General features: G+C 43.6%; 1 protein-coding gene across 2 annotated transcripts in view; it reads left to right on the forward strand.

Annotated features, from left to right (window-relative positions):
• Positions 1-24,446, forward strand: part of ADRA1A (adrenoceptor alpha 1A) — a 128,716-nt gene extending 104,270 nt beyond the window's left edge. Inside the window, exons 3-4 of one of the 2 annotated variants that reach the window (XM_011962580.1) lie at positions 9,728-10,113; positions 23,616-24,446. In XM_011962580.1, the coding sequence (XP_011817970.1) occupies positions 9,728-10,113; positions 23,616-23,636 (407 nt within the window). In that variant the 3' untranslated portion in view covers positions 23,637-24,446. Of the gene's footprint in view, positions 1-9,727; positions 10,689-23,615 lie in introns of those variants that run through there. The other variant, XM_011962579.1, reaches the window with a different exon arrangement.
• The last annotated feature ends 1,014 nt before the right edge of the window (positions 24,447-25,460 follow it).

Consider the following 25,460-nt stretch of genomic DNA (forward strand, 5'->3'; position numbering starts at 1 on the left):
CACAACCTAGATCCCTGGCATGTGCAGTTCATGATAGGGTTGTTGTTCCTATTAGAATCTAATGCCACTGCTGATCTGACAGGTAATGTGAGCAATGGAGAGAGGCTGTAAATTGTAAATACAGATGAAGTTTTGCTGGCCCACCACACACCTCCTGCCATACAGCCCAGTTTCTAACAGGCCACAGACTGGTACTTGTCTGTGGCCCAGGGGTTTCTCCTGTTATAGAGAAAAGTAACTGGTGCTAAATCCATAGAGGAAATGGCAAGAAAGCAAATTATACTGCAACAAAGAAGGGCCTGTGGATGAGTGGGATTTTGAACACAGCCTTGAAGACAGAGGGAATTGGACAGATTCCAGTTTGAGCTGATATAGGGGAGAGGGACAGGTCATTGAGTGAAGAGCAGAAGAGTGCAGCAGAGAACCACAACCACAGGAGCTTGAGGTCACAGTCACCTTGCGAACTAACAAAGTTAGTGAAAAGTCTACTGTGGCAGGAAGAAAGCCTTGGTGTTGGAAACTCATAATTCATTTGTTGGAGCAACAAATGCCTCCAACTTAGGCATTTGTTGGAGATGCTCATAGAAGGTAAACACCTTTGCATGTTCCTGACTGTTCTACCTCCAGTATCTATGGCAGTGCCTGGCCTGAGCAGGTGCTAAGTAAATTATGTGTTAAGTGAATGAAGAATGGAGAAGGTTGTGTAGGACTGGTGGAACCAAATGATGAAGGGCCTTGAATGACAGAGTGAGAAGCTTGAACTTGATCTTATCAGCAACAAAAAGATAATGTATAACACATGTCTTGGCAGATACCTCATTATGAGGTTCCCTTAGCTACAATACTGAGCCCCTTGATAAGCCTCCCCTCCCTTTAGTTATTTCTGGGAATTTTCCCCGATGGTTTCTACCCTTTCCATCCCATCTCCTTGGAAAGGACCAGATTAGCACAGCCTTAGCCTCCCAGGCCTCAGATGTGGAGGTCTGCGGCCCATGTATTATTAAGGAGCACATGAGTTCTGACGCGACCAGAAGCCCAAACTGTGCTGTGCTCCAAGCAGGAATAGAGCTAATTCCATTCCCACTTGGTGCAACCACAGTTGCCTGGGTCCCTATGCAGGTGCACTCCTCCCATCCCTCCTTTCTGTGATCTCAGAGTAAATCTCCAGGATAGACATCGGGATGTCCTCCCAAAGCCCTCCCGAAAACCTCAGGTTCCCCTCTTCCTTCCAAAGCCTGCCCTCTTCCCTTCTGGCCATCTCTCCACCATGCTCCTTCTTCATCCTGCTTGTCATGGGCCTGTTTTCCCCTTTTGACTGTTTCCATTTGCCTAGAATCATCTGCTCTTACAGATAGGAAGGGGTAGTATCAATTACTGTTCTAAGTCTTTAATTTTACAGATGAGGAAACTGAGGCCCAAGAGGGAAAAATGACTCACCCAGCTTTAAATAACAAGTTCACCATTCAGGGGTGCTGGGGATGGAGGTGATGGAGAAGGCAAATTTGGGAGGTGTTTCAAGGAAAGACACCTGTGGGATTTGGTGACCAGTTGGAATGTAAGAAGCAAAAAAGGGAGAAGGAACTCGATACACATTCTTCTGGCAGGAACTGTTAATTGGGTTCCTGCCCCCACCTCACACCACAGTGAGAGAGATAACCTGGTCTCCTGCCATTGGAGAGCATATCGTCTGTGCTCTGGAGGTTGAGACAAAGAAAACAAGTAAATAAGAAAACATAAAAACTGTGATATGTACCGTGAAATAAATAAGACACTCAGCAGGTGTGAGTTTGAAGATTACTCTTCTTTAGACTGGGTGGTCTCAGGGAGAGCTTTTGTGCAGAGACAATTAAAAAATGTTTTAAATGGAAGACTCGTGAAACAATGGTGACCTTAGTGAAAGTGACAAGTCTTGGAAAACACACTGGCTTATGAAAGCAGATCTGCTTTTTAAAGGAAGCAGCCCATAAAAGCACATGATGACTTCCTCATCGCTAGCTTTTCCCTGAACAAAAAATATTTTAAATAAAGGGGTGGGGTAAAGAATCTTGCTATCTTTTGAGAGTGTTTCAAATCAAACTATTTATTCAATGCAAGGAGGTCTTCTAGGGAGAAATGCTTGCATGTGGGGTCCCCTGTTACTCTTTCCAGCGTTTCTATGGGCATTGGGGTCAAATCATGCATTCGGGTGGGCCTGCTCCTTTTTCCTAAAAGGAGAAGTGCTGCTTAGGCTTTGTTAACTGGCAAGACAAACCATTTGACAAGTTTTAATTCAAGCAGTTCAGACTCATCCCGGATGAAATTCCTGATTCCGCCGAGCTCTCCTTGGCCAGCCAGACAGATCCTGTCAAGAGAGCTTTAGCTGCCACTTGCAGAAGTTTGAGGGATGAGAGGACATCTCCCCAAGTGACCTCTTACCATGCCTGGATTGGAAAGAGCAATGGTTTTTCACAGTAACTATAGACCAACATACCCCAGTCCTTGGAAAAGTGGGCAACACTTCCATCCCACACTGGGCAGGCCTCCAGGGTGCCCCAAGCCTGCCTCCTTTGGGACTGAGTACCCAGCACAGTGTGCCCAGTTCCCCTTACTGCACCCTCCCATGCCATGCTCCCATGCTTTACTCCATGCAGGAGGAGAGCTAATTCCATTCCTGCTCAGTGCCACCTTCTTCACTTTGCCAACCACTCATGCTTTCTGCCAGAAAGTTCAGAAAAGACTCCACATACCAACACTCTCAAGTGAGCATGCACATGACTTTACTCAGATACATGAGTGGAGAGCTGTACAATTTCAGGGAAGAAAAGACTGGTGAAGTCCTTCCAAAGAGGCACCGAAGTCACATCTGCTTGCTCTGTTGGTAAGCTTGATTCTATCATTAGGACATACAGGCTAAGTGAGGTTCCCCAGCCAGGGTACAGCTTGTCCTCTCTACCTGGAATCCAGGCTGAACCATCTTTACTATCACCAGAGACCACTGCGAGAAGCTAATACAAGCCAAGATCTCTTCCTAGGAAAATGTATCTCTGGGCATACACATTTAATGTCAATCATGGGAAGTCTGTCTGTGAACCTGAGGTTTCACGCCTAAGGTTACAGTCCATGGTTATTCTGGCCACCTTCTTAGACAGCCCTGGTCACCATCTAAGGTAGATAATCTAAAAACTTCTTACTGACTGAGAGCTGCCCAAGTGGCCCCACACAAACCCCAGGAGGGCTCAGGCCAAAGTAGTTCAGCACAAAGGCATCTGGTAGAATATGGTCTGCCCTTAAACTTTGACTCTACAGCTTGTCTCTGGGGTTTAATTTGATGGGGCAGTTTTCTTCCTGGTAAGAAGGCGCCATTGAGTCTGGCCTGAATGTTACTGGCACTGGAGCTCCTTGGCCTGTTGGTGTGGCAGCCTGTCTCTCTCCTCTGCTCATTGGATGTGTACCAGGCACATCGGAGAGACCACTCGCTGGACAAGGAGAAACAATTAAGGGTTATTTTATCCCATGGTCACAGAACATTATCTTCTTCTTTGGAGTCAACATTTTTTTAAATTGAGATCATTCAAACTCCAATTCTCAGAATGTGATACCCTGCCGACAAACTCTTCTAAACAGCACACTCTGACTTTTAAAATAATGCAATTATTGAGGATGCTACTCTCCTCTTTCTTCTTTCTCCATATCTCTGCAAAACCTGTTGTCATTCAGTGAAAGCTGGACATATTGCCATTAATACGTCCATGCCATCGTAGGGTTGCTAAATGGCACACAAAGATCAGGAGTGGAAATGGGTGAGGTGGAATCGACTTTGGGTCCAGTTGTGTGATTTTGGGGAACTACTCCCGTCTTCAGCCTTACTGTCTTCACCTGTAAAGGACAGGTTGACAGCGCTGATCTCAAAGTGTCTGCCAGTCTTCACATTTGAGCCTTCTGCGACTCCAGCTAAGTAGGGTTTACCATAGCCCAGTGTCTCTCAAAGTTGTCATTAAGATGTCAAGTTTTCCAGGGGGTAACATGAAGCACAGAAGCTGGAGGCTGCAACCAAGAAGACTGACTCACAGCTTTCAGCTTCCATATCAAGTCACCCTCATTCTGAGAGAAACAGTTGAACTAAGGAGGAACCCTTTAATGACCAGTGCTGGATGGGAATTTGAGAACTCAGTTCCTACTCTCACCGACTTTTGAAGCTGACCGTAGCACTCACTGGTGTATCAAATTCATGGAGGGGACCAGCATGGGCAGGAAAAAAATGGTTTTATCTTGTATTGGAGTCATTGAGGCAAACATTGCTGTAATTTTATAGCTATAAAAGGTGACTAGTGGCCAAGCCTTTACTGGGATGACTCCTAGTGCCCCCCTCCCCATAAGCCTATTAGATGAGCCCCAGTTCAAAAATGAAGTCAGATGTTCCCAATGGATATAGCATTCAGTGGAAAGACATAGAGGCAACATTTTAAAGTATTCGTTTCAATTTCTTCTTGGCATCTAGAGGCCTTTACAGTGGAAGTGAGGATTCTGAATCTCTATGAATGAGAATGTTGATGGTGTTTGGCCATAAACACCTGTTCTATCCACCTCAGTCTGACCAGTAGTAAGTTGGTCAGGGTGTCTGGAGGGTCAAGAAAGAGGCAGAAATTCTGCAGCAGAGCAAATGGTGGAAAGAAACTCAGTGAAAGGAAGAGTCCTTAGGGCGTGGGGATTTTCCAAAGCCCAAGAATTAAACCAGGCAAATTCACATGCAAAGGATGGCTTGAGCTGCAGGGCAAGGTGTTTAGGGGATTAAGTCAGGAGCTGTTGGCTCCTCTTGAAGCAGAGATTGTTGAGGAGAAAAACCATAGCCATGGTGACCAAAAAAAATAGGAGCTCCTATTCTCATGTAGGTGATTCGGAAGTCCGTCTCTTCCTATGAAGCATGATGAGAAAAACTAGAGGGTCTGATGCCAGATGATAGGGCAAGGAAAAAATGGTAGTAAAATAACATTACAGAAAAAAACCAAATGACTGAACATAAATGGTGGGCCAAAAAAAGGAGAATGAGACAGCAGAAGGAAGGCAGGGTTGGGAGAGAATATGAGGTTACAGCCATCAAGCAGAGAAAAAAACCAAGCCACACTGAGAAGAAGAACCAAGACAAGAACACAGAGACACAGCCATTCATTTATTCAGTCAGTCAGTCCGTCCGTCAGTCAGGAGGTTGGCCATCCATGCGCAAAAACTTGGAGAATGCCTTCAAGACTCTAGCATTGTACTGGATTCTGGAGCTCCATGAGTGATCAAAGCTGGCCGGATGGCTGCTCGAATGGACTTCCCCACCCAGTGACTGGATCAGAGGCACCCACCCGTAAACCAGGTTCAGCCCTTACACTCTAGGTCCTGATGGGTGGAGGCCAGGGACAAGCATTATCTAGCTGTCTTCCCACCCTAAAAAGCATTGCCAGTCCTCATGAAGAAAGAGATTTGGGAAGAATGGAGGCTGGGGATAGAACTGATGCAGAGTTCAGAGAAACGGGCACAGATGGCGAAGGTTTGGGCAGAGAAGGAGAGAGCAGGAGGAGGGAACCCTGAATAGGAGCAGGCAGCTGCTTTCCAAGCCCGATTCCAGCCCCATCTCTCCTTCCTCGGAGAGGAAAAATGAAGGAAGAGATATGTAGATGGGAATAATGTCAATAAGGAGAGGAGCTGCCCTTCTGCTGTCCTTTGTCCTTTTTTTTTCTTTCTTTTTTTTTTTTTTTTTTTTTAGACAGTTCACTTCCATTGCCCAGGCTGGACTGCAGTGGTGCGCATTGGCTCACTATAACCTCCACCTCCTGGGCTCAAGCAATCCTCCTGCCTCAGCCTCCTGAGTAACTGAAACTACAGGCGCATGCCACCACACCCAGCTAATTTTTGTATTTTTAGTAGAGATAGGGTTTCACCATGTTGCCCAGGCTGGTCTCAAATTCCTGGTCTCAAGTGATCTGCTCATCTCAGCCTCCCAAAGTGCAGGAATTACAGGTGTGAGCCACCGTGCCTACCTCCTTTTGCTGTCTCTTCTCACTCTTTGGAAAGTTCCTGAAGGAAGCACAGCTATGAGTCTCTCCTCTAACCCCAGCCAGTCAGCAGCTGCACAAAAAAAATCATGTGGCTCCCTGCACCTGCTCCCGATCGCAAGGGAAGAATACTCCAAGCACGAGAATGGATCCTGCAACCTGCCCCTGGTGGAATTGTCAGTTTGGAAGCATGCAAATCCGTGCTAGACTTACACACATCTGGCTGCTGTCACACACTTGATGGAATAAACCAAACGTTGTCATTTACGGGAAGGTCTCTGGCCTAGAAGCATAAGCCAAAATCTAGAGATTTGCTTGGATTAAAAAGAAAATATTCCTGGGGTTAGGGCTAGAGATTATGTGACATTCAGATCTTAGTGTAAATTAGTTTTAACCAACTCTCTTTCTCACCCTATACCTATACCTGAGCCACATTGAAGAAATGAGTGTTTTGAGTGGGATACAGAGAGGGGGAGTCCAGGATTCACCTGTGAAGACAGGAACACAGCAAGAGACTAGAGAGAGGGCCCAAGAGCTTGGCTCTGGGTCAGCCAGAGCTGGAATTAAGAGCAGGGCCATGCAAGGAAAGAAAGGATGGAAAGGAAGTGACTAAAAGGAAATGTTGAGATTTATAAGTGAAAAACTGGGCTCTGTAAGCAGAATGAGCGTCCTTGAAGGAATTATGGGAAGTTCCAGGACTCTCAAATCATGTTTATTAGCATTCACATTCATAGTACATTTTTTGTCTTTTTTAAAAATTGAAATTATTCAAATAAGGGAAAGATCCTCCCCTCCCTTGCTGATTTACAGAGTAGTGACATTCCCAGACAAGGTGAGTTTTTGGTGTGCTCAGCTCAGACGTTCTCCTAGTCATTAAGCACAGGCCCAGGCAGGCTTTGTGAAATGGGTTTCCTTAATCACATCACTGTCACTATTAGGAGGAAATATTGGACAATATATAGGTATCATAATGTAAGGCAAATTTTTTTCTGGAACTGACCGCATTTGCACAAAACCATCAGTCATGTTGGCATTAGCCATTTTTTCCATCACAGATGAGGTTCGAAAAAGCATTTTTCCAATTCAGCTTCCCCTAGCTGCACACTTTATCACTCCCCATCGGCCATCCTCCTAAGAGATGTATTATTCCAATATATTTGGAGATTCCATAAAGGAGCATGGGCCCTGAAATCACACTGCCCAATTTCAAACCTACCAGTAACTACGTGAGTGACCTCAGTTGAGCTATTCAAACTCATCAAGCCACAGTTTCTTCATTTGTAAAACAGGGAAGAGTAACATAACTCTTCATGTTATTAATGATGATTAAATCATATGGAAAGTGTGCAGCACACTGCCTTGCTTGTTTCAAATCAGGCATTCAAAGACTGTAAACTTTATTATAATTATAGGACAATGTGAAGAGCTTTAGAACTAAAGAATAAAACTTTCTCACTTTACATGTTTTTTTCCCCCAAATAAACACCCATTGTGAGTGTGTGTGTGTGTGTGTGTGTGAATTTGAGATACATGGAACTTAGCAGGGAGTGTTGCTTCAGAGATAATAAATGCTCCCATCAACAACCACAATATTTTGTCTTCTTTGGGATCTTCAGTATTTAAGTTTACTCTATGTTTATATTGATGAACTTTTTGACTTAATTTCAGAGCACCATTTGCCAGAGTAGATTTTAAGAGCACCAGCAATTTGTCATGACTCTGATAGGTCCACAGAGCAGAGAAGAAAAGAAAGACATAAAATCAAGACCTTAGGTTTGAAACAACAACAACAAAAAAAATTGTTCAGGGCCATTAGGAATCATCCATTCAACCTACTCCTTTTTCAGATAAGAAAACTGGAGGCCCAAAGGGATCATGGGACTTTCCCAAAGCCATTCTGCCAACTGTACACAAAGCTGTGACTAAAAGCCCGTGGAGAAGGAAAACGAGCTTGGGAGTGGAAAAAGAAAAGAAAGGAGGTGGAAGGAAAGTCAAGATGTTATTTTGCAATTTCTCTGAAAGGAGTGAAGAGGGACATTTGGGATTTCATAATTCATAAAGCTCCTTTAGTAAAAGCCCGTGCAAGTCTGAGAATCAGAGAAAAAAGAACATTCGACTGGGAGTTCCATACCCTTTATGCATCACTCTTATCAGTATTATAGCTATGAGGTTTGTGACAATCTCTTTAATAAGCATTTTTAAGAGTTCAGCTTTTTGTTGAACATGCTATAAAATAGTCTTACTCAAAAAAAAAAAAAAAAAAGCCCATGTTATCATCAGACTCCAGATTCTCCTTCCTTTGCTTCCACTTTCTTCTCCTCTACCTGGCCTGCAATGATGGAAGGGCAGGACCTCCTGCAGATGCACCACCAGCTGCTGGAGCAGGTCGTCCCACCCCACCCCTCCACTGCAGAGGAGGCTCCCGATGTTGACAATGGCCAGGACCTTGGCAGACAAGCCAGGCCAAAAGTCGTCATCATTTACCCCAGCTGCTTTAGAAAGGACATTGACCTTATCCTCTGTGATGATCCCCTCAACGTTATGCAGAACGAGGGCTGAGTCAGTGCAGGCAAGCTCTGAGATGGAGTCTGTGGTGTGGACAAGTGCAAGGCTGGGCTGCCCGGAATAGTGCTAGTGCTGGATGCAGTAAGGGCCTCACCCCAAGGCGACCTCAGCTCAGAAGGGCAGAGCGTCTTTGGCGGCAGCTGGGAAAAGGCTAAATAAGCATTTTTTCACATTTGTAAATTGAGTAATTGGAGGAGATAATCCTTAAGATTGTTCCCCTTTAAGACTTCACAGTTTTGTTCTTCTGCTGCCAAATGCCCCATGGCACTCTCTATGCAGGACATGACAGGTCCTGAGGCGGGGTTCCTGCTATGCACATCAATGGGTAGGGTTTGGGTGGAAAAGGGCATCAAGGACACAGTGGCCCAACTTGAGAGGACAAAAAAAAAAATTGACCAATGACCTGGAGAAAAAGTGTAGTGAGTCTGGCTAGAGAAAAAATAACAACCAATCATATTAGAAAGCTGGTCAGACTAGGGGCTGTGGAGGACTCTGAATGTGAAGCAAACAACACACATTTGGGAGTCATTGAGGGATAGTGACAAAAGGAACTCACGGTGACGTCAAAAGACATCATCTAGGAAAAGTGATTGAGAATCACTGGCCCAACATTGGCAAGGCCAATATTGTGTAAAGTTGAGATTCTCATCAAAATCCATAATTCTAATATTCGAGAGGGGAAGAATTCATAAACACTGAGGCTGTGTCTGTTACCTAACACTGCATCAGAGAATAAAGAGCATGTTCAGGTAACTGAATTTTAATACGGATTATTTGCATGGATTCCAACTTACTTTTCAATTTAGGCAAAACAATGTACATATGTGGGATCAGTCTGAGTTTCACATTTTCATTTGGTAAAACTTCACAGCAGCCATTGGTCACTGAGAGCCAATGCAACCCTATCCACTGGGCCTGCTCCTGTAATTAATGACACACATGAACCAAGTAGGAATGGTCTTTGAAGATACTGCAAAAGAGTGATAGTCACAGGAGCTAGTTAGTCAAATATGAGAAACTCAAATGTGTTTGGGATCATTTTAACCACTTTAAAAATACAGAAAGATGTTTGTTTTATTGTTTTCCTAGCCAATTGGCCTGCTGGCTTGCAAATAATATATATGAATCTGTGTGTTTTCTTCCAGGGTCTTTCTTCCCTGATATCAAGCCCTCTGAAACAGTTTTTAAAATAGTATTTTGGCTTGGATATCTAAACAGCTGCATCAACCCCATCATATACCCATGTTCCAGCCAAGAGTTCAAAAAGGCCTTTCAGAATGTCTTGAGAATCCAGTGTCTCCGCAGAAAGCAGTCTTCCAAACATGCCCTGGGCTACACCCTGCACCCGCCCAGTCAGGCCCTGGAAGGGCAGCACAAGGACACGGTGCGCATCCCCGTGGGATCAGGAGAGACTTTCTACAGGATCTCCAAGACGGATGGCGTTTGTGAATGGAAATTTTTCTCTTCCATGCCCCGTGGATCTGCCAGGATTACAGTGTCCAAAGACCAATCCTCCTGCACCACAGCCCGGGTGAGAAGTAAAAGCTTTTTGCAGGTCTGCTGCTGTGTAGGGCCCTCAACCCCCAGCCTTGACAAGAACCATCAAGTTCCAACCATTAAGGTCCACACCATCTCCCTCAGTGAAAATGGGGAGGAAGTCTAGGATAGGAAAGATGCAGAGGAAAGGGGAATAATCTTAGGTACCCACCCCACTTCCTTCTCAGAGGCCAGCTTTTCTTGGAGGACAAGACAGGACCAATCAAAGAGGGGACCTTCTGGGAATGGGGTAGGGGGTAGACCCAACTCATTAGGCAGTGGATAGGGCACAGGGAAGAGGGAGGGTTTCTCACAACCAACCAGTTCAGAACGATACGGAACAGCATTTCCCTGCAGCTAATGCTTTCTCGGTCACTCTGTGCCCGCTTCAACGAAAACCACCATGGGAAACAGAATTTCATGCACAATCCAAAAGACTATAAATACAGGATTATGATTTCATCATGAATATTTTGAGCACACACTCTAAGTTTGGAGCTATTTCTTGAAGGAAGTGAGGGGATTTTATTTTCAGGCTAAACCTACTGACAGCCACATTTGACATTTATGGGGAGAGGGCCTAGAGAGGAAGAGCATTAAGATGGTGGCCAAGATCCAGACACATTATTTTTAGAGCAAGTTCTGAAACTCCACCCTTTCTGACACATCCAGTTTCTCAGCTTGAGGGAAACTTGACAGTGAGGTTTACCTTTGGCTGCACTTTGAATGGATGCTGCTCCTCATTTCCCAAAGATGAGGGTGAGGGGCACTCATGATGTCTCAGAATGTAGCATTCTCTATCCTGGGGTCAGGAGAGGGTTGAAAGAACCAACCAGGGCGGTATGGCTTTTCCCAAGAGAAGACAGTAGACCTGAGCATCGTTCTTTCAATTTAACTACTAGAGAGAAAATCCATTAAACAGTTCCAAGATCAGATAATGATAGGCTTTCTCTCTAATATCTTTAAACATCAAGAATTTGGGGTAGCTGTTAATTTCTTGCAAAGAGAGAGGCTGTTCACTTACTGCACAGCCATTTCAACATGGCTTACAAAAGGCTTTCTTGACAAATCATTTACCTGTTCCAGAACTCTGTTATGAAAATCCAGAGCTTATAATATTTTGAAAGGCAAAAGATTGTCTCCCATTACTTCTCATCTGCTTCACTATTGCATAATGAATGAGCTTCACCTGTGGCATGTTGGAATGAACCTTATGATCCAAGTACATTCTTCCCGAACTTTGAAATATACTAATGCTTAGCTTCAGAGAGATACTGATGGATCACCAAAGAACTTTCTAAAGCAGGAGTTTGCAAACATTTTTTGATAGAAGCCCATTTATTCTGGAAAAAGATCCAGTAGTCAACTCAACTTCATCTATTCCTACTTTTCTGCAAGAACTTGGGGAACATGCTATATTTTGCTTTATGTGTACCAAATTTTGGTAAACCATAATAAGTCAGTACAGAACTTGCGTATCTCTTTCCTGAAATGCTTGGAACCAGAAGTATTTCAGATTACAGATTTTTTCAAATTTTGAAATACTTGCATATACATAATCAAATATCTCTGGGACGGGACCCAAGTCTAAACACAAAATTCATTTATGTTTCATATACACTGCATATGCATAGCCTGAGGGTAATTTTATACAATATTTTTAATTGACTGTTTTGGACTATAACTCATAGACCTGAGGTCAGGTGTGGAATTTCCCACCTATGGCGTCATGTCGGTGCTCAAACAATCTCAGATCTTAGAGCATTTTGGATTTCAGATTTTCAGATTAGGGCTGCTCAAGCTATAGATTACTAATGAGGAAGATGGTAACTATATGCAAAAATTATATATGGCTGCCATTCCACAGTAAGGATTTAAAATAGGATTTATGTTTTTGGAATAATTCTTGACAACAATCAGTGGTCTAAAACTAAAGACCATTTGCCTAGCCTCTTTCCTCTATTGGGGTAATTCCTCCAAGAAATTCAAAGCAGCTCTAACCTTCACAGCAAGAGTAGTGGCCTCAACATCCTTTTCTTCTTCCCTTGCAGCAAAATGATAATTTCCTTAAATCCTTCTAAAAAAAAACAAATCTCTTTCCATGTTGCAATGGAGGGTATATTTGTATGTTTATTTGAGTTTTGTTATAGGTTGTGTTAAGACCTGGAGTGTGATTCTTTTTTCAGCCTTTTTCTGAAGAGTGTCTTCTTACTGGCCAGATACATATTCAGCCTTGTGTTCAGAACTTGGATTCTGGCACTGAGATGTTGGCTGGATTTTTAGACTCTTCTGTTCTCTCTGTGTGTCCCATAAGAGCTCTGCCAGATGTGGATGTCCTATTATAGAGGCAGGCATCTAGGAAGAACTTGAATATGCAAACTCTCGCTTCTCTTTGGCCTTGATAGGAAAGATCAGTTTCATTGCTGACAAGAGTTTGGTCCAGAATCTGAATAAGAAAATCACTTGCCCCACTCCTCCTTACAGAAAGAGCGTCCCCATGGGAAGAATGATTATCATTTTTCTTCAGCAAATTATGGTTCCATGTTAGAAGTGATCCTTTAAACACCTTTACAGACACATTTAAATTTTAGATATGGGAAAGCTTAGAAACACATGAAATCTGGCACTAATGCCACATCTAATCTAAATAAACAACTAGATAATCTTTCGGTCATCCGATTAAAACCATGACAATTGTATCCATGTAAAACTATCCGTAAATAATTGTCTGCTACACTCTTCTCCAGCTCCCTCTCTCCAGGGAGGTAAACTTTTAACATTTTTTTCCTTTCCCATAGCATGATACACCAATTTTACAAGAAATTGATAACATCATCCAAAACTTAGTGAAAGTGGGGTAAACAATATATGAGTTGAATTACTTTTCGCTCATTCCCCCTAAATCTCTGTACCTTTAGGCATGCCAAAAAATATCTAAAATTGTTGCAGTTTAGCAAATGATTGTCATATTTATACTCACATGTTTACTGCTTCTATTTGGAGTTTGAGGAATTTACCCAGAGTAACGATGTCTTCTCTAATGTGTTATAAAAAGTAGTTGCTTTGGGATTGTCTAAATATCACAAAAATCAACATGACATTATGGGATAGGGAAAATTTGAGTTTATTCTGACATTATGGGATAGGGAAATTTTGAGTTTATTCTGCAACTCAAACTGCATGCATTAAGAGAGACCCTGAATCTCGTTATTCAAAAATTTCCCCAGACTATGTCAAGGATTTCAGAAAAGCATTTTACTCGTCAGTTTTCTTTCCTTTGCCTCTCTCATGTATTATCCAAGAGGACTTCTGCTTTTAGTCACATAGCATGTCTAACACTCTCCAAAATATTCAAAAATAAATATTCCATGGTAGACAGTAGTGCTTGGGTAAATAAATATTCTCTTAAGATTTTTCTGTTAGGTCATACTGTGTGCCAGGCATCTGCAGGAAATTTTGCACCCATTGCCTCTGAACTCCCTAGAAACTCTGCTACCCCTATTTTTACAGATAAAAATCCCATCATTGTGAGAGGTTAAGGACTTGCCCAAGGCCAAGGGGGAACCATGATTTAAACCTAGGTCTCCCTATTCTCAACCTGCACATTTTCCATATCCCTCCTTCCTCAAGAGAATTGGGGTAAAAGTTTTCCCATTTGGATTGGGTGTGCTGAGAATGCCAAGCCATATCCAAACTTTTTAATGTTCTGTTTCCTAGGGATTTGCCTCCAAATTAACCATGGCAAACATGCTGCCAAATCTCCAGCCCAGTCAAACCCAAGAGCAGGGCATATGTGGAAGGGTTTGGTGTCTGCACTTCTAACTATCAGACTGCACCACATTTTTAGGAGTTAATGGCCTGGAATGTGATTAAGGCCTTGCAAGGAGGACATACTAATGGCATGTTGGGGGAAGATGAGCATAGAAGAGAATGCAGAAGGGGCCACATTGGCCAAGAACAGTAAAATGCAGTTGCAGACAGGACACATATCGGGTATTGTATTGAAGTTATTGATGGCCAACCACAGTTCATAGAAACACTTTTGGGAAGTACATCCCTTTTAAAAATAAATGAAAACAAATACAACATAACTCACTCTCACTCACCTGTATTCCAACTATGTTTTTAGTTGGACAGAGGGGAATGGATTATAGATATTTCACCAAGAATTGCAGAGGGCATATCAAGCATGTGAATTTTATGATGCCACCGTGGGGAAAGGGATCAGAATGTTGATCTCCAGGTAGCTGGAGACCTAGGCAGTCTGAAAATTAGGAGTCAGTTGGAAGTTATGGCTATGTATTATGTGACATCACTTGTTCCTAATTTCTTTTCACAAGTGAACGCTGGATATCCTGACCTTCTGGCCCAGTAGGTTTCATGGTTAAGACCTGGGAGTGAGAACATTTTAGGAACTATTTGCTTGGGCAGGTAATTGTTCACTCTTTGATCACAGCTACTTAATCAGAGCTTAACAGACTTTCTCAATTGCTTCTGGGGCTGGTCTGCTCAGGTCCTTTAGCCAAAAATGATGCTGCCTGTGTGTATGAATACTTGTTGACTTAAAGAAAGAGCTCTGCTCATCAGCAAAGGGCACCCAAGCAGATGGGAGGTAAACTCTCCAAGGTAAACTCTCCAAGGAAAAACCAAGTGAAAAGAAAGCAGAGAAGGCAAATATGGAGACATCAGAGGTATGCTTACCAGTTACTCTGATTTTTTTTACACTACTAGGACTTTTAACCATGAAACCACCTGCGCACAGCTCCAGTGGAGCCCAGTTGGAACACTGTTTGCACTGCTCCATGTCTGCAGACTGTGCTGGGGAGCTGGGCTGAGCCAGGCTGCTGTGGTGCCCACCATCTTCAGAAAGCAATGGCAGCTGTGGCCTCCTGGCCCTCCAGAACCCCTGGGAGCGGAGTGAGTGGAGATGACCGTTGTGGGGCTGGGCTGACAAAAGCAAGTTAGGATTTCAGCGGAGGACACCAGCCCTGTTCCCATCAGCATTAGCTCATTCATGCTCCCCAGACCCAAATGTCGTGGAGGAGGGGTTGAGAATGGGCCTATCTACTCTATGCAGGAAATTGTCATTTCTGCTTTGCTGCTGAAACATGCATTACTGGTTCTCCCACCTAAAAGGAAGGTTGTGGGGTTTGGGGGTGGAGGGGTTTAGAAGCAGGAAGATTTACCATAGACATCGCTTAAAGCAGGATGGTTGAGTCATGCCTTGCTGCAACTGATAAGCAAGGAACTGCCCTAAAGATTGTGGCTTATTCATTTCAAAAGACAAAATAATTGCCTTTCCTTTTTGTGTGGCTCAGGAGTTATTACTTTACTTTTTCTCCATATCATATTCAGTGGAGCCACGTGATAAGCTGGAAATGATTATTACTAAACTATAAAAACTACAGACTTAATTAGGCAGAAAATTTAAGAGCAAATGTACACTGTATTTGGAGAAAAAACATGAAGGCACTGACTTCTTCAAAAGCCTGGATCCCATACATGCATTCAAATGCGATAGAGAGAAAGCTAAGACAGAAAATCCCAACTTGAGTTTACTATTTCTGTCCATTTATATAGCACTTTATATTTGTCAAAGTAATTGTGCCTATCTTAGTCATCCCTGTGCAGTAGAAGGAGAAGGAAAAGATTATTACCTACACTTTAGCATATAAAGAAAAGAGGAGGTGGGAGATTTAAGGGTTTATTTGAATATCCCCAAATCCAGCCTCCGACTCCTTTTTCCATGACACCTCAATGTTTCCCAGGTCCACTGTGTTTCTCGACACTCTGACGTTCATATCTCACTCATTTGTCCCTGACCTATAATCCCAGCTCTATTGGCACTTTCTCTCCCGCCTTATCTCTGCCATGGCTGGGCGGCATGCCACTGTTCTAGGGGCTAAGGGCATATTTGTCTATGCTTCTGTCATTGACTGACAGACAAGCACAGGTGATTCTGTTCTTTCTCCCTAGATGGCAGCAGCGGAGCCAAGGAGATATGCAGGGCAGGAGGCTCTTGGTTTGCTCCACAGGGTGACATGTAAGGCAGTGATTGTCACCTTAATGTCCTCAGGAATGCAGAGGTCCCAAAGGGAGTTTGGGGAATAATTATTTTCCCGGTCAGCCTGTGGGTCATTGCATACCCACTGGTCATCAGCAGCAGCAAACAACCTCTCCTGCACCCTGCCCTGCACTTGGCATGAAAAAGAGGCACAGAGAATCCCCAGCTTACAAGCTGGATGGAGTCCGGGTTCATCTCTTTCAAAGTCAAGAAAGCATTTTTCCAAGAGGCATTGTTATAAATGGGGGAGGAAGAGGATGTTCCCAGATGAACCAAAAAAATAAAAATCTATTTAATGTACCTTAGGAGTTTGCAAACCTTTTCTGTATGTGACTAGATAGTAAATATTTTAGGCATTGTGGGGTCATACAGTCTCTATCACACATTCTTATTTGTTTAGCCTTTTTGGGGGGAGGGGGAACAACCCTCTAAAATGTAAAAACCCTTCTTCTCTCAAACAAAACAAACAAAAAACCAGGCTGCAGGTTGGAGTGAGCTCATGGGCCATAATTTGCCGTCATGATCTATGCCATTACTAGCTAACAGTGTAGCACAGATGATGCTAAACAATGGGTTTCGGTGTTCAACATACAAATATTTTTTCATATGCCATTGACACAATTCCGCTTGGCTAAATTCAAGTTCTCAGCCTGCATGAGTCATTGGATAAAGTGACAAGTCCATATTCAGAGTGGCCCCACTCCATGAATTGTTGTGACCTTCCAAGCAGGCATCAGGATAAGAGGTGAGCGTCTGCCACCCCCACTGCTGTCGTCTGTAGAGCAGGAAGGTACACTGGAGCCCAGGGAGTCTCAACATCATTCAGCTCCTCACCTCATCAGGGAAACCCCCACAGCACAATCTGGCTGACCCTAAGAGTAGCAATAATAAATACACACCTCTTGAGCAAGGCCAACCTGAAATTCCTCCCAGACCCTTGGGACCTGCCCAAGTGGAGGTCCCCAGAGGCCCCCAAGAGAATTTCAGGGCCACACTTGGCTCCTTGAGTCCTGGACATGGCAACCTACACCAGGGCATTTGAGGGCCTGCCTGGAGCTCACCAAGAAGAGTCATGGGGTTCACAAAGCATGCTGGGTATGACAGGCATTTCCAAATGACAGACAGGATGCAGAATTTCTCTCTTCCTTTTTCTCTTCCTCTTCCTCCTCCTTCTCCACTTCTTTTCTTATTTTTCCTTTTTATTTGACTAACTGAAATAGAAATGATATTACTATGGGGAAGCATATTTATCCCTCCCCTGGGAATACCAGATTCATGTTTCCCTGAGCTGACACACTTTTTTGGAGGGACCTCTTGTTCCTTCCTCTCTCCGATCCTGATGGGCAACAAGGAAGAGAAAGACTCTCCCAATCAGAAATAAGGTGCAGTTCCTGCAGCCAAGGGCACGGTGTTCACAGTGTTGAGAGAGGAGACTCCACAGCAGGGCTCTGGGATGGAGCATGGACGGTGACGGGTGCAGAACTGATATGGAAGAACCTGGAAATACTGAGGCCATTCAGTAATAACACCACTGCCACCTTGGGCTGATGCCACATGGCAGCTTCCCCTCCCTTCCCTTCCTTGTCCCCTGTTTGGCCTTGGTCCTGTGCCCTTTCATCTTTCCCATCTCCTTTCCTGATCCCATCCTCTCCATAATTCCACTGTCCCCTTCTTACTAAACTTACAAACAGTGGAAGAAGCTGGGGTGGGTGCCCTTGCTCCAGAGGGTGCCATTTCCCATGGAATCCATGCTCCATGCATAGCTCTGGGTACGAGATGGGGCTGCCCACAGCAACTCCATCCTCTTCCCAGGTCAGCCTGATTCTGTGAGCTCCAGGCCCACATCCTCCAGAGAGCCCAGGGCAGGAGATGGTGCCAGGAGGGTGAGGACACTCTGAAGGCCCCCATGGACTTTTACCCTCTGCTTGCAGTGCTGCCTTTCTGTTCTTATACAATTACTTCCAAGTACAAACACAACGTGCAGCCGCATTTTAGAAAAGAGCTGGTGGTCAGAGTGGGTGGCTGCAATATTTCTATCAGCCTCCGTGGTGTGCACCTCTTACCACTCTCTGATGGTTCAAAAGTCTCTATTGAGCCCAGCAAAGTCACCTTCTCTTTCTCTTCTTCTGCATCTTCTGTCTCTTGCCCTTATTGTTCCTTTCCTGTTGACTTTCCCTCTTAAGAGTGCCTGAGGGCCTTCCAGGCCTTGATTAATCCTATAAAGTAAAGCTGGTTTTATGATAGCATTGAGCAATGCTATCATACCCATCGGAATGTATACCCTAAGCAAAACTGTCAACCAGGCAAAGGGTGTTCTTTTCTTCTGGTGCTCTGCTCTTTGTCCCTGTCCCCAGCAGCTCATCTGCTGCTGGAACTTGTTCACGGAGTCCTTCTGCCAACTCATCATATTCTTGTTCCAGGAACTTTTCTGCTTTAAATAAAGGATTTTCTCCCAACCAGTATGCTCCTGCTTTTGCAGATACAGCACAGCTCCATGCATTTCCAGTCCCATCATATTAGTGTCCTAGTCAATCATAACAAACAAATGGGGTGGCTTCAACAACAGAAATATATTGCCCCACCATTCTGGAGGTTGGAAAGTCCAAGATTAAGGCGTTGGCTGGTTGTTTCCTGTGAGGCATCTCTCCTTGACTTACAGATAGATATCTTCTCCCTGTGTCTTCACATGGTCTTTCCTCTGCATTTCTCTGTCCCAATTTCTTCTTCTTATAAGGACACCTGTTTTATTGGATTAGGGTCCACCCTCATCACCTCATTTAACCACACCATGCCTTAAAAGGCACTATCACTGAATACAGTCACATTCTGAGGTCTTGGGGACTTCAACACAGGAATCTGTGGGAGACTCATTTGAGCCCATAAGGACTCTCTCCTCACTCTCTCATTTCTGCCCATATGAAATGTATCCATAATTCTTTTCCCAGATTAGAAGTTTAAATTCGGCCCTTTCTGATCATTCCAATTTCTCTCCAAGTTCTTACAGCAATTGTCTGTAGAATGTATTTGGCAACTAATTCTGTAGTCTATTGTAATTTTTCTGTTGTCTTTAAAAGTCTGTATCTATTTAAAGTATTTTAAAAGGTACCTTGTATACACTGTACTTATATAAGTCCTGTCTTCTCAAATAGAGGAGAACTCCTGGATGGCAGCAATGGTCTGTCACTTAGCATGCCCATGACAGTACTCCAGCCCCTAAGCAAACATGGAGAGAGGGGTGCACAGCAGAACAAGTAATAAGATCCAACCACTAGTTACAGATAGCAGCTGGGAGGCCAGTCCCCAGGGACCTGGAAACATCAGAAGATCCACCCAGAAAGGCTCAAGTTGATGACCCTGAGGATTCTTAGGGACAGTAAGATCCCAGTTAGGGGTGCAGAGCACAGCAGTGGGGAATCCCAGCCATCTTGAGTCAGGTGGGCATATGCTTACCCAGAGACATCTGCACCTGAGGAAGCAGAGCCCCATCATTAAATAGGACAGACCCTAGACTCCGAGAGGAAGGTGAGACCGAACAAGATGGGATAAGAACCAACAGCAGAGCCCAATCTTGGGAACTGGGGCATTGAGGACCACGTGAGAGCCCTGTGATCACGCTGGGGCCCCCGTGCCAGTGATAGGTGGGTAAAGGGTGTATCAGTGCTGTCTGCCCTGTATCACACAACTGGCTTAAAAAATGGGTGCCAAAGAGCCTCACGTAGTTTTCCTCTACTCTTCTCATAGCCTAAAACAGACAGAAAAGAGGAAAGGAAGCTGCATTGTTTGGATTTGATATGAGGATGTAGACAGCCAGGCCCTGATAAAAGCTGTCTTAATTTCGACCTTCTGAAGACCACCTCCCACTCTTAAAGCCTAAGCCTTCATGAGCGCAATAAGATGGTCCTGCTGCCCCGCTGCCTGCTCTGCCTGGTCTCAGGGCATCCTGGCCTGCACACCTTGTGCCTCTTGAAAAATTCCATGACATTTCCACTTAATCACCCAACCCAAGACCCTTGTATTGCCTCACAGTGTTTCCCTGACAGCCACAGAGTGATATATTCTCTTCTGTCCTGGTTCCTGCTGAGAAGCAACGAGCATTTATCCTCATTTGGAAGAATCAGGACTGTTCTAACTGCACTGCACCTGCTGTTGTGTTTTCTGGGCAAGACACCATGCCGCTGTGGCCTCCTATCCCCCTCCTTCCTCCCTGGGCACTCTCAGGTTGCAAGTGTTTCTGCTTCCACAACATCAATCACATCAGAACACCCTTGCTGTCTAGAGTCACGTGATGTACCAACTTTAGTCCAATCTGGAAATGGCAGGGGGAAAATCACATCAAAAGGAAAAGCCTACAAGAGTATTCGGTCTTTTCAAGCCCAAAAGCCACCCAAAACCAGGTTCGAATAAGTGTAGCAATGGCTTATTGATTTATCTTTAAACATTGCATTTCTTCCACTGCCTTGTCTTCATTCCTGTTGCTAAATGCAGCCTTATCTTTCATAATGAAAAGAGTTCGACTAACTGAAGTCTCAAGAGATAGGAGGGCTGTGGCCCATTAATCAAAAGCTGAGCATCGGGTAGAGTACTTCATGCCCCACAGTGCCTCCCGCAGTCAGTCCTGGAGTCATAGCAGAGGTGACAGTGGTTGTAAAGAGCAGAGAAGGAGGGGATCTTGATGAATGTGGTGGGGAATGAGCAGCTTGAATCTACAAATAAGGATGCCCAAAGTCAATCTGACAAGTAGGAAGGCTATTAAAAAGTAGTTCTGTGAAGTATTTTTAAGATCAAAGCAAGCATTACAAATATTTAAATAACAATCTATTGCTAGTTTTCTACATACTTTAAACAAAGAGCCAAACTTTTATTAGGAAATAATTGAATAAAAACTGAGGTCCGTTGCTTGCTCTCATCTCCATTCCCAGCAGCTTGTCTGGCCCCAACTTCCTCTTCTGAACATCATACACAACCCTGATACTTAAACTTCAACAAGTGAGAGCTGACATTTGTGCAACAGAAATTCTGCCTCAGCATTTAAAGCTGAATCAAAAACACATGCTTTCTTCATCAGATGTGAGGGAAAACAAACTATTTTTATCTCTGGGTATAACAAGTCACAAGCAATTCACTCTCCAGTATTAACACAGAAACTTAACCCAATATTGCCAACAACGAAATCATTTTGCTCCCTATAATGCATCCATGATGATTTATACAAAGATAAAGTTTAAATAGTAAAAATGGTATTTTTGGAGTATCCACTATATGCCAAGCTTTTTGCACATGGTATGGTAAGGTATGAGATTTCATAGTCACATTACAAAAGAAATATTTTCCCAGAGAATAAATATATTATGGGTATGAGAAGAGGAAAGTAAGTCAAGTCTGCAGGGAGTTTTGAAAAAGAGAAAGACTGGAAAGAGCTGTGTTCTCTTGTATGTTCTCCTGTGCTTACCGCTTAGCTTGCTAAACGTGACCTTCCCAACTCCGCTCCAAGGCCCATGCTAGGAAGGGGACTGGAAGGATCTGGAAAATGGCGTTGAGAGAAGACCGATGACGGACTGGGAGCCATAGGCCTGGGCTTCATTGCAGTCCCCATCTCTGTACCTATTTAAGAGGCCCTAAACAAGTCATGTGACCTCTTAAGCCATTTTCCTCACCGGTGAAATGGGATTAGCAGATAAAATTGTATACATGAAATGCCTTATGAGCTGATAAAGCTATAAAATCATAGTAGGCCCCCTATAAATGCTAGCACTCTTTTCCCGTCTTCATCTCCCCTCTCAAATGCTATCTAAATAAGACGCAACTATAAATTAGATGACCTTTAAAGTATCTTCAAGCACTGAAAGTGCCATGTACAGGAAGAGAGAAAATAAGTCCTTCACTTTCCTTTGCTCTTTATCTCACTTCAGGTTTACATTTTCAGGAGTTGGTCATGCCCACCCAAAGGCATTCATTTCTCTGTAATTGGAAAGCAGGTCACAAAGCACCTGCTGCACCGCGGCTCGGGTCCTCTCATTCCTACATTCAATGTGCTAGGCACCAAATCCCAGCTCTCAGTTATTCCCCACACCACGCTATTTTCTTTGGGTTGGAAATAACCCCACCTGGAAAATTTATCTTAGCTTTTAAAAATCAGGCAAACTGCACGACTTTGAAGATTTCCACCAAGCTCTCTGAATTGTAGACAGGCTAGAACAAGAGTATCCAAGGCTGGTGTTTGTCATCTTCCTCACATTGGCTACTTGCTTAGCAATAGAAAGTATTTTAAGTTATCATAGTTGTCCTATGAAAGACACTACATAAAATGCAGTCATTATAGAAAAGGTGTGTGTGTCTGCCTTTGTGTGTGTGCTTGCGTGTGCTTATATAAATGATGTTATGGGAAAGAGTAGTAGTTTTGACCACTGGAAGGCAGTACAGCATTTGAAGCAAAACTAAGATGTAACATCATCTAAGGAAATACAGGATGAGCACCTCTGGGCTTGGGCAACTATTGGAAGTAAATGTTTACAAGCCAAAACCGCAAATTCTCAGTCATGAACAGAGGTCGTTTTGATTTCACTGCAAGTTGAAGATCACTATAATACCCCCAAAGGCTGGCTTTCACATCATCCAAGGGTCACGATTCATGCTACATTGAAGCGTATGAGTGTCTGCTTGTGTCACAAACCTGACAGAGCAGAGGTGGGGGGTGGGGGAAATGGAAGCAAAAGGGACAGACTTGACGCTGCACTTCCAGACTCTCATGGAAGCTCCAGGTCGCAATCTTAGTTCTAATTTCAGGTTCTGCCAGTCGAGTCTAGACATTTCTGGGGCGCCCTTTAAGTGGTCTCCAGCAGCCTTCTAGGCAGGTGGCTTCAGAGGGAGGTCCACACTGCAAGCTCAGCTCACCACGACTCAGGCTGACGGGGCAGTCAGCCATGCTCGGAGGCTGAATTTGGCAGGGACTTGCTGCCATCTCCCTGCCAAATGGTCTCTCGTGACTCAGAATCTCAAAATTGTTTTAAAGAGAGGAAAAAAGTCACTTTCGGGGATGAGGTTCTTGGCCCAACTCTGCTTTATGTAAACACAGTCTATGACTATTTCAGTCTTCTGGATTTTGAGAAGCAGCTGCAAGGATGAACAGATTGGTGTTGGCCCAAATTAAAAAGAAGAGTGTTCAGTTCTTTCAGTGTTTGGAGAAAGAAGACCAAAAGCATCATCTCACAGGGAGCAGAATGTGACCAGCCTGGCTAATGAGAAAATTAGAGGGATCCTCAATTTGAGAAGAACCTGTTCTACCGAAGTCTGAACTTGTGAAAATGGACACATTGGGTCTGGAGTAAGAATTCTTACTCTACAAAAGGGTAAAATTGTGATCACGTTGATGCATGATGCCTAGGATATTAAAAATGTATGATTAATAAAAGGTTAGTCTACCTTGTGTTTTAAAGGGACACACACCCATAACATGAAGCCAGCTTCCCGTCCATGACTGTTGTCCTTACTGCCCAAGGAAGGGGAGCATTTGAAGCAAATGCACGAGCGAAGCAAACCCACCACTCATCCTGTGAACCACTGTCTTTGGAATCCACCCCAGGAGCCCAGGAGCCTTGCCTGTCACATGGATTTACTTCTTTATCAAGAATCCATCTGACTAAGGCACAAATCCAACGTATTACTGTTGCTGATGCAAGAAAAACAGTAACTTAAGGAATGATCATGAATGCAAAGGGCAAGAGGAAAAGAGCCTTCGGGGACAAATAGCTAGATTTTCTGTAAATCAGTTTCGTACAACCTCCCTCCCCCATTTCATTCCTAAAAGTTCATTGAGAATGATCAGCCACGTGTAGGGTGTGAGGAATTCCATAAGGCACCGCAGTTTCTTCAATAAGTAAATGGCATTTTAAAAAGGGGAACTTTTATGGGTTAAAATATTCTTAAGAGATGCATTCATCAAGTATACTGTATAGGCCTTGTTCATTTAGATCTTTATTGAAACAAAGTGTAAAAAGACATTTTTGAAGTAATTGGAGAAAATTAAGAAGAGGCTGGGTCCTACTAGATGTTAGATAATTAGATTGTTACTTTGAATTTTGTTGGATGTGATAATGGCATTGTCCTTAACTGGTAAGTGCATATCGAAGTATGTTTACAATTTGCTTTAAAGTTTTATTGCCAAAAGTGGAGAAGCAACGGTGATAGATGAAATAAGAATGGCAGGCAAGGCCACACGCAGTTCTTCCATGTTTATGCATGTTTGAAATTTTTCAGAATAAAATATTTTTAAAAGAAAAAAAGGCACATTTAACTTGTAAAAGTCAGTGTCCCTTGAATTCTGGAACATTCATAGACATGAAAATCATGCTGCAAAACAAAATCCCCTTTGTTCAAAGAGAGCTGCTGTTGCACTCTCTGCTCTCTCATTTCTTTATTCACTCTATAATATTCAGTGTAGGCTGACTGTGCTCCAGTCCCAAGTCCAAGGGATGGAGAATAACAAGGGCAGAGACACAGTCCTTGCCCTCCAAGCATCTATGATATTGATACAGTGCCATGGGAGCTTGGTGGAGGGCCTCAGTCGACTGCAGAGTTAGGTTTCTCAAAAGTGATGATCTCTACGGTGAGTCTTGGAGGACACAATGGGGTGGGGAACAGAAACAGTTGCAAAGAAGGGAGGAATCTGTACAAAGGCCCAGGGGCTGGTAAACCTTGGGCATGTGCAGGGGCTGCTGCCTCCTCCCAAATGTCGGGGCACAGGGAAGTCAGTCTCACTTATCATGGTGACCACTTCGCTCTACAAACCCCCACTGCCCAAGTCCCCACAGGCAAACCACACAACTGCTCTTCTTCTCACTCTTTTTTTAAGCCAAGAAAGAACTCACTGAAACAGCCAGTCAGTGGTGAGTCCAAGGCTTTCCTGACAGAGTGACCATGTTTGGCTTGGCTGAAAATCACAAAGCCTTGGTTTCCCAGTTGTCTGATTCTCTTTGTTCTCAAGGCCTGGTGCAGCATTACAGTGGGATGGCTAAACAGAAAAAAAAAAAAAAAAAAAAAAAAAAAAAAAAAAAAAAAGTCTATTTCTCTCTCTTCACACAAATAAATATTTGCTCAAGAATGGAAGTGCCTAATTCTTAAGAATAACCAAATGCTTTGTACGTCTAAACAAGCAAATCATATACAAGGCAATTCAGTGTTCCTACTAACTGAGAAATTGTTTTTAGCAAGAAGATGTTCTGCAGCATGTTTTTAAAAAACAAGGTTACCAACAACAACAACAAAAAAGAAAATAACTGAAT

The sequence above is a fragment of the Colobus angolensis genome, unplaced genomic scaffold (genome assembly GCF_000951035.1).
Source record: "Colobus angolensis palliatus isolate OR3802 unplaced genomic scaffold, Cang.pa_1.0 Scaffold6, whole genome shotgun sequence".
In the NCBI taxonomy this organism is placed as follows: domain Eukaryota; kingdom Metazoa; phylum Chordata; class Mammalia; order Primates; family Cercopithecidae; genus Colobus; species Colobus angolensis.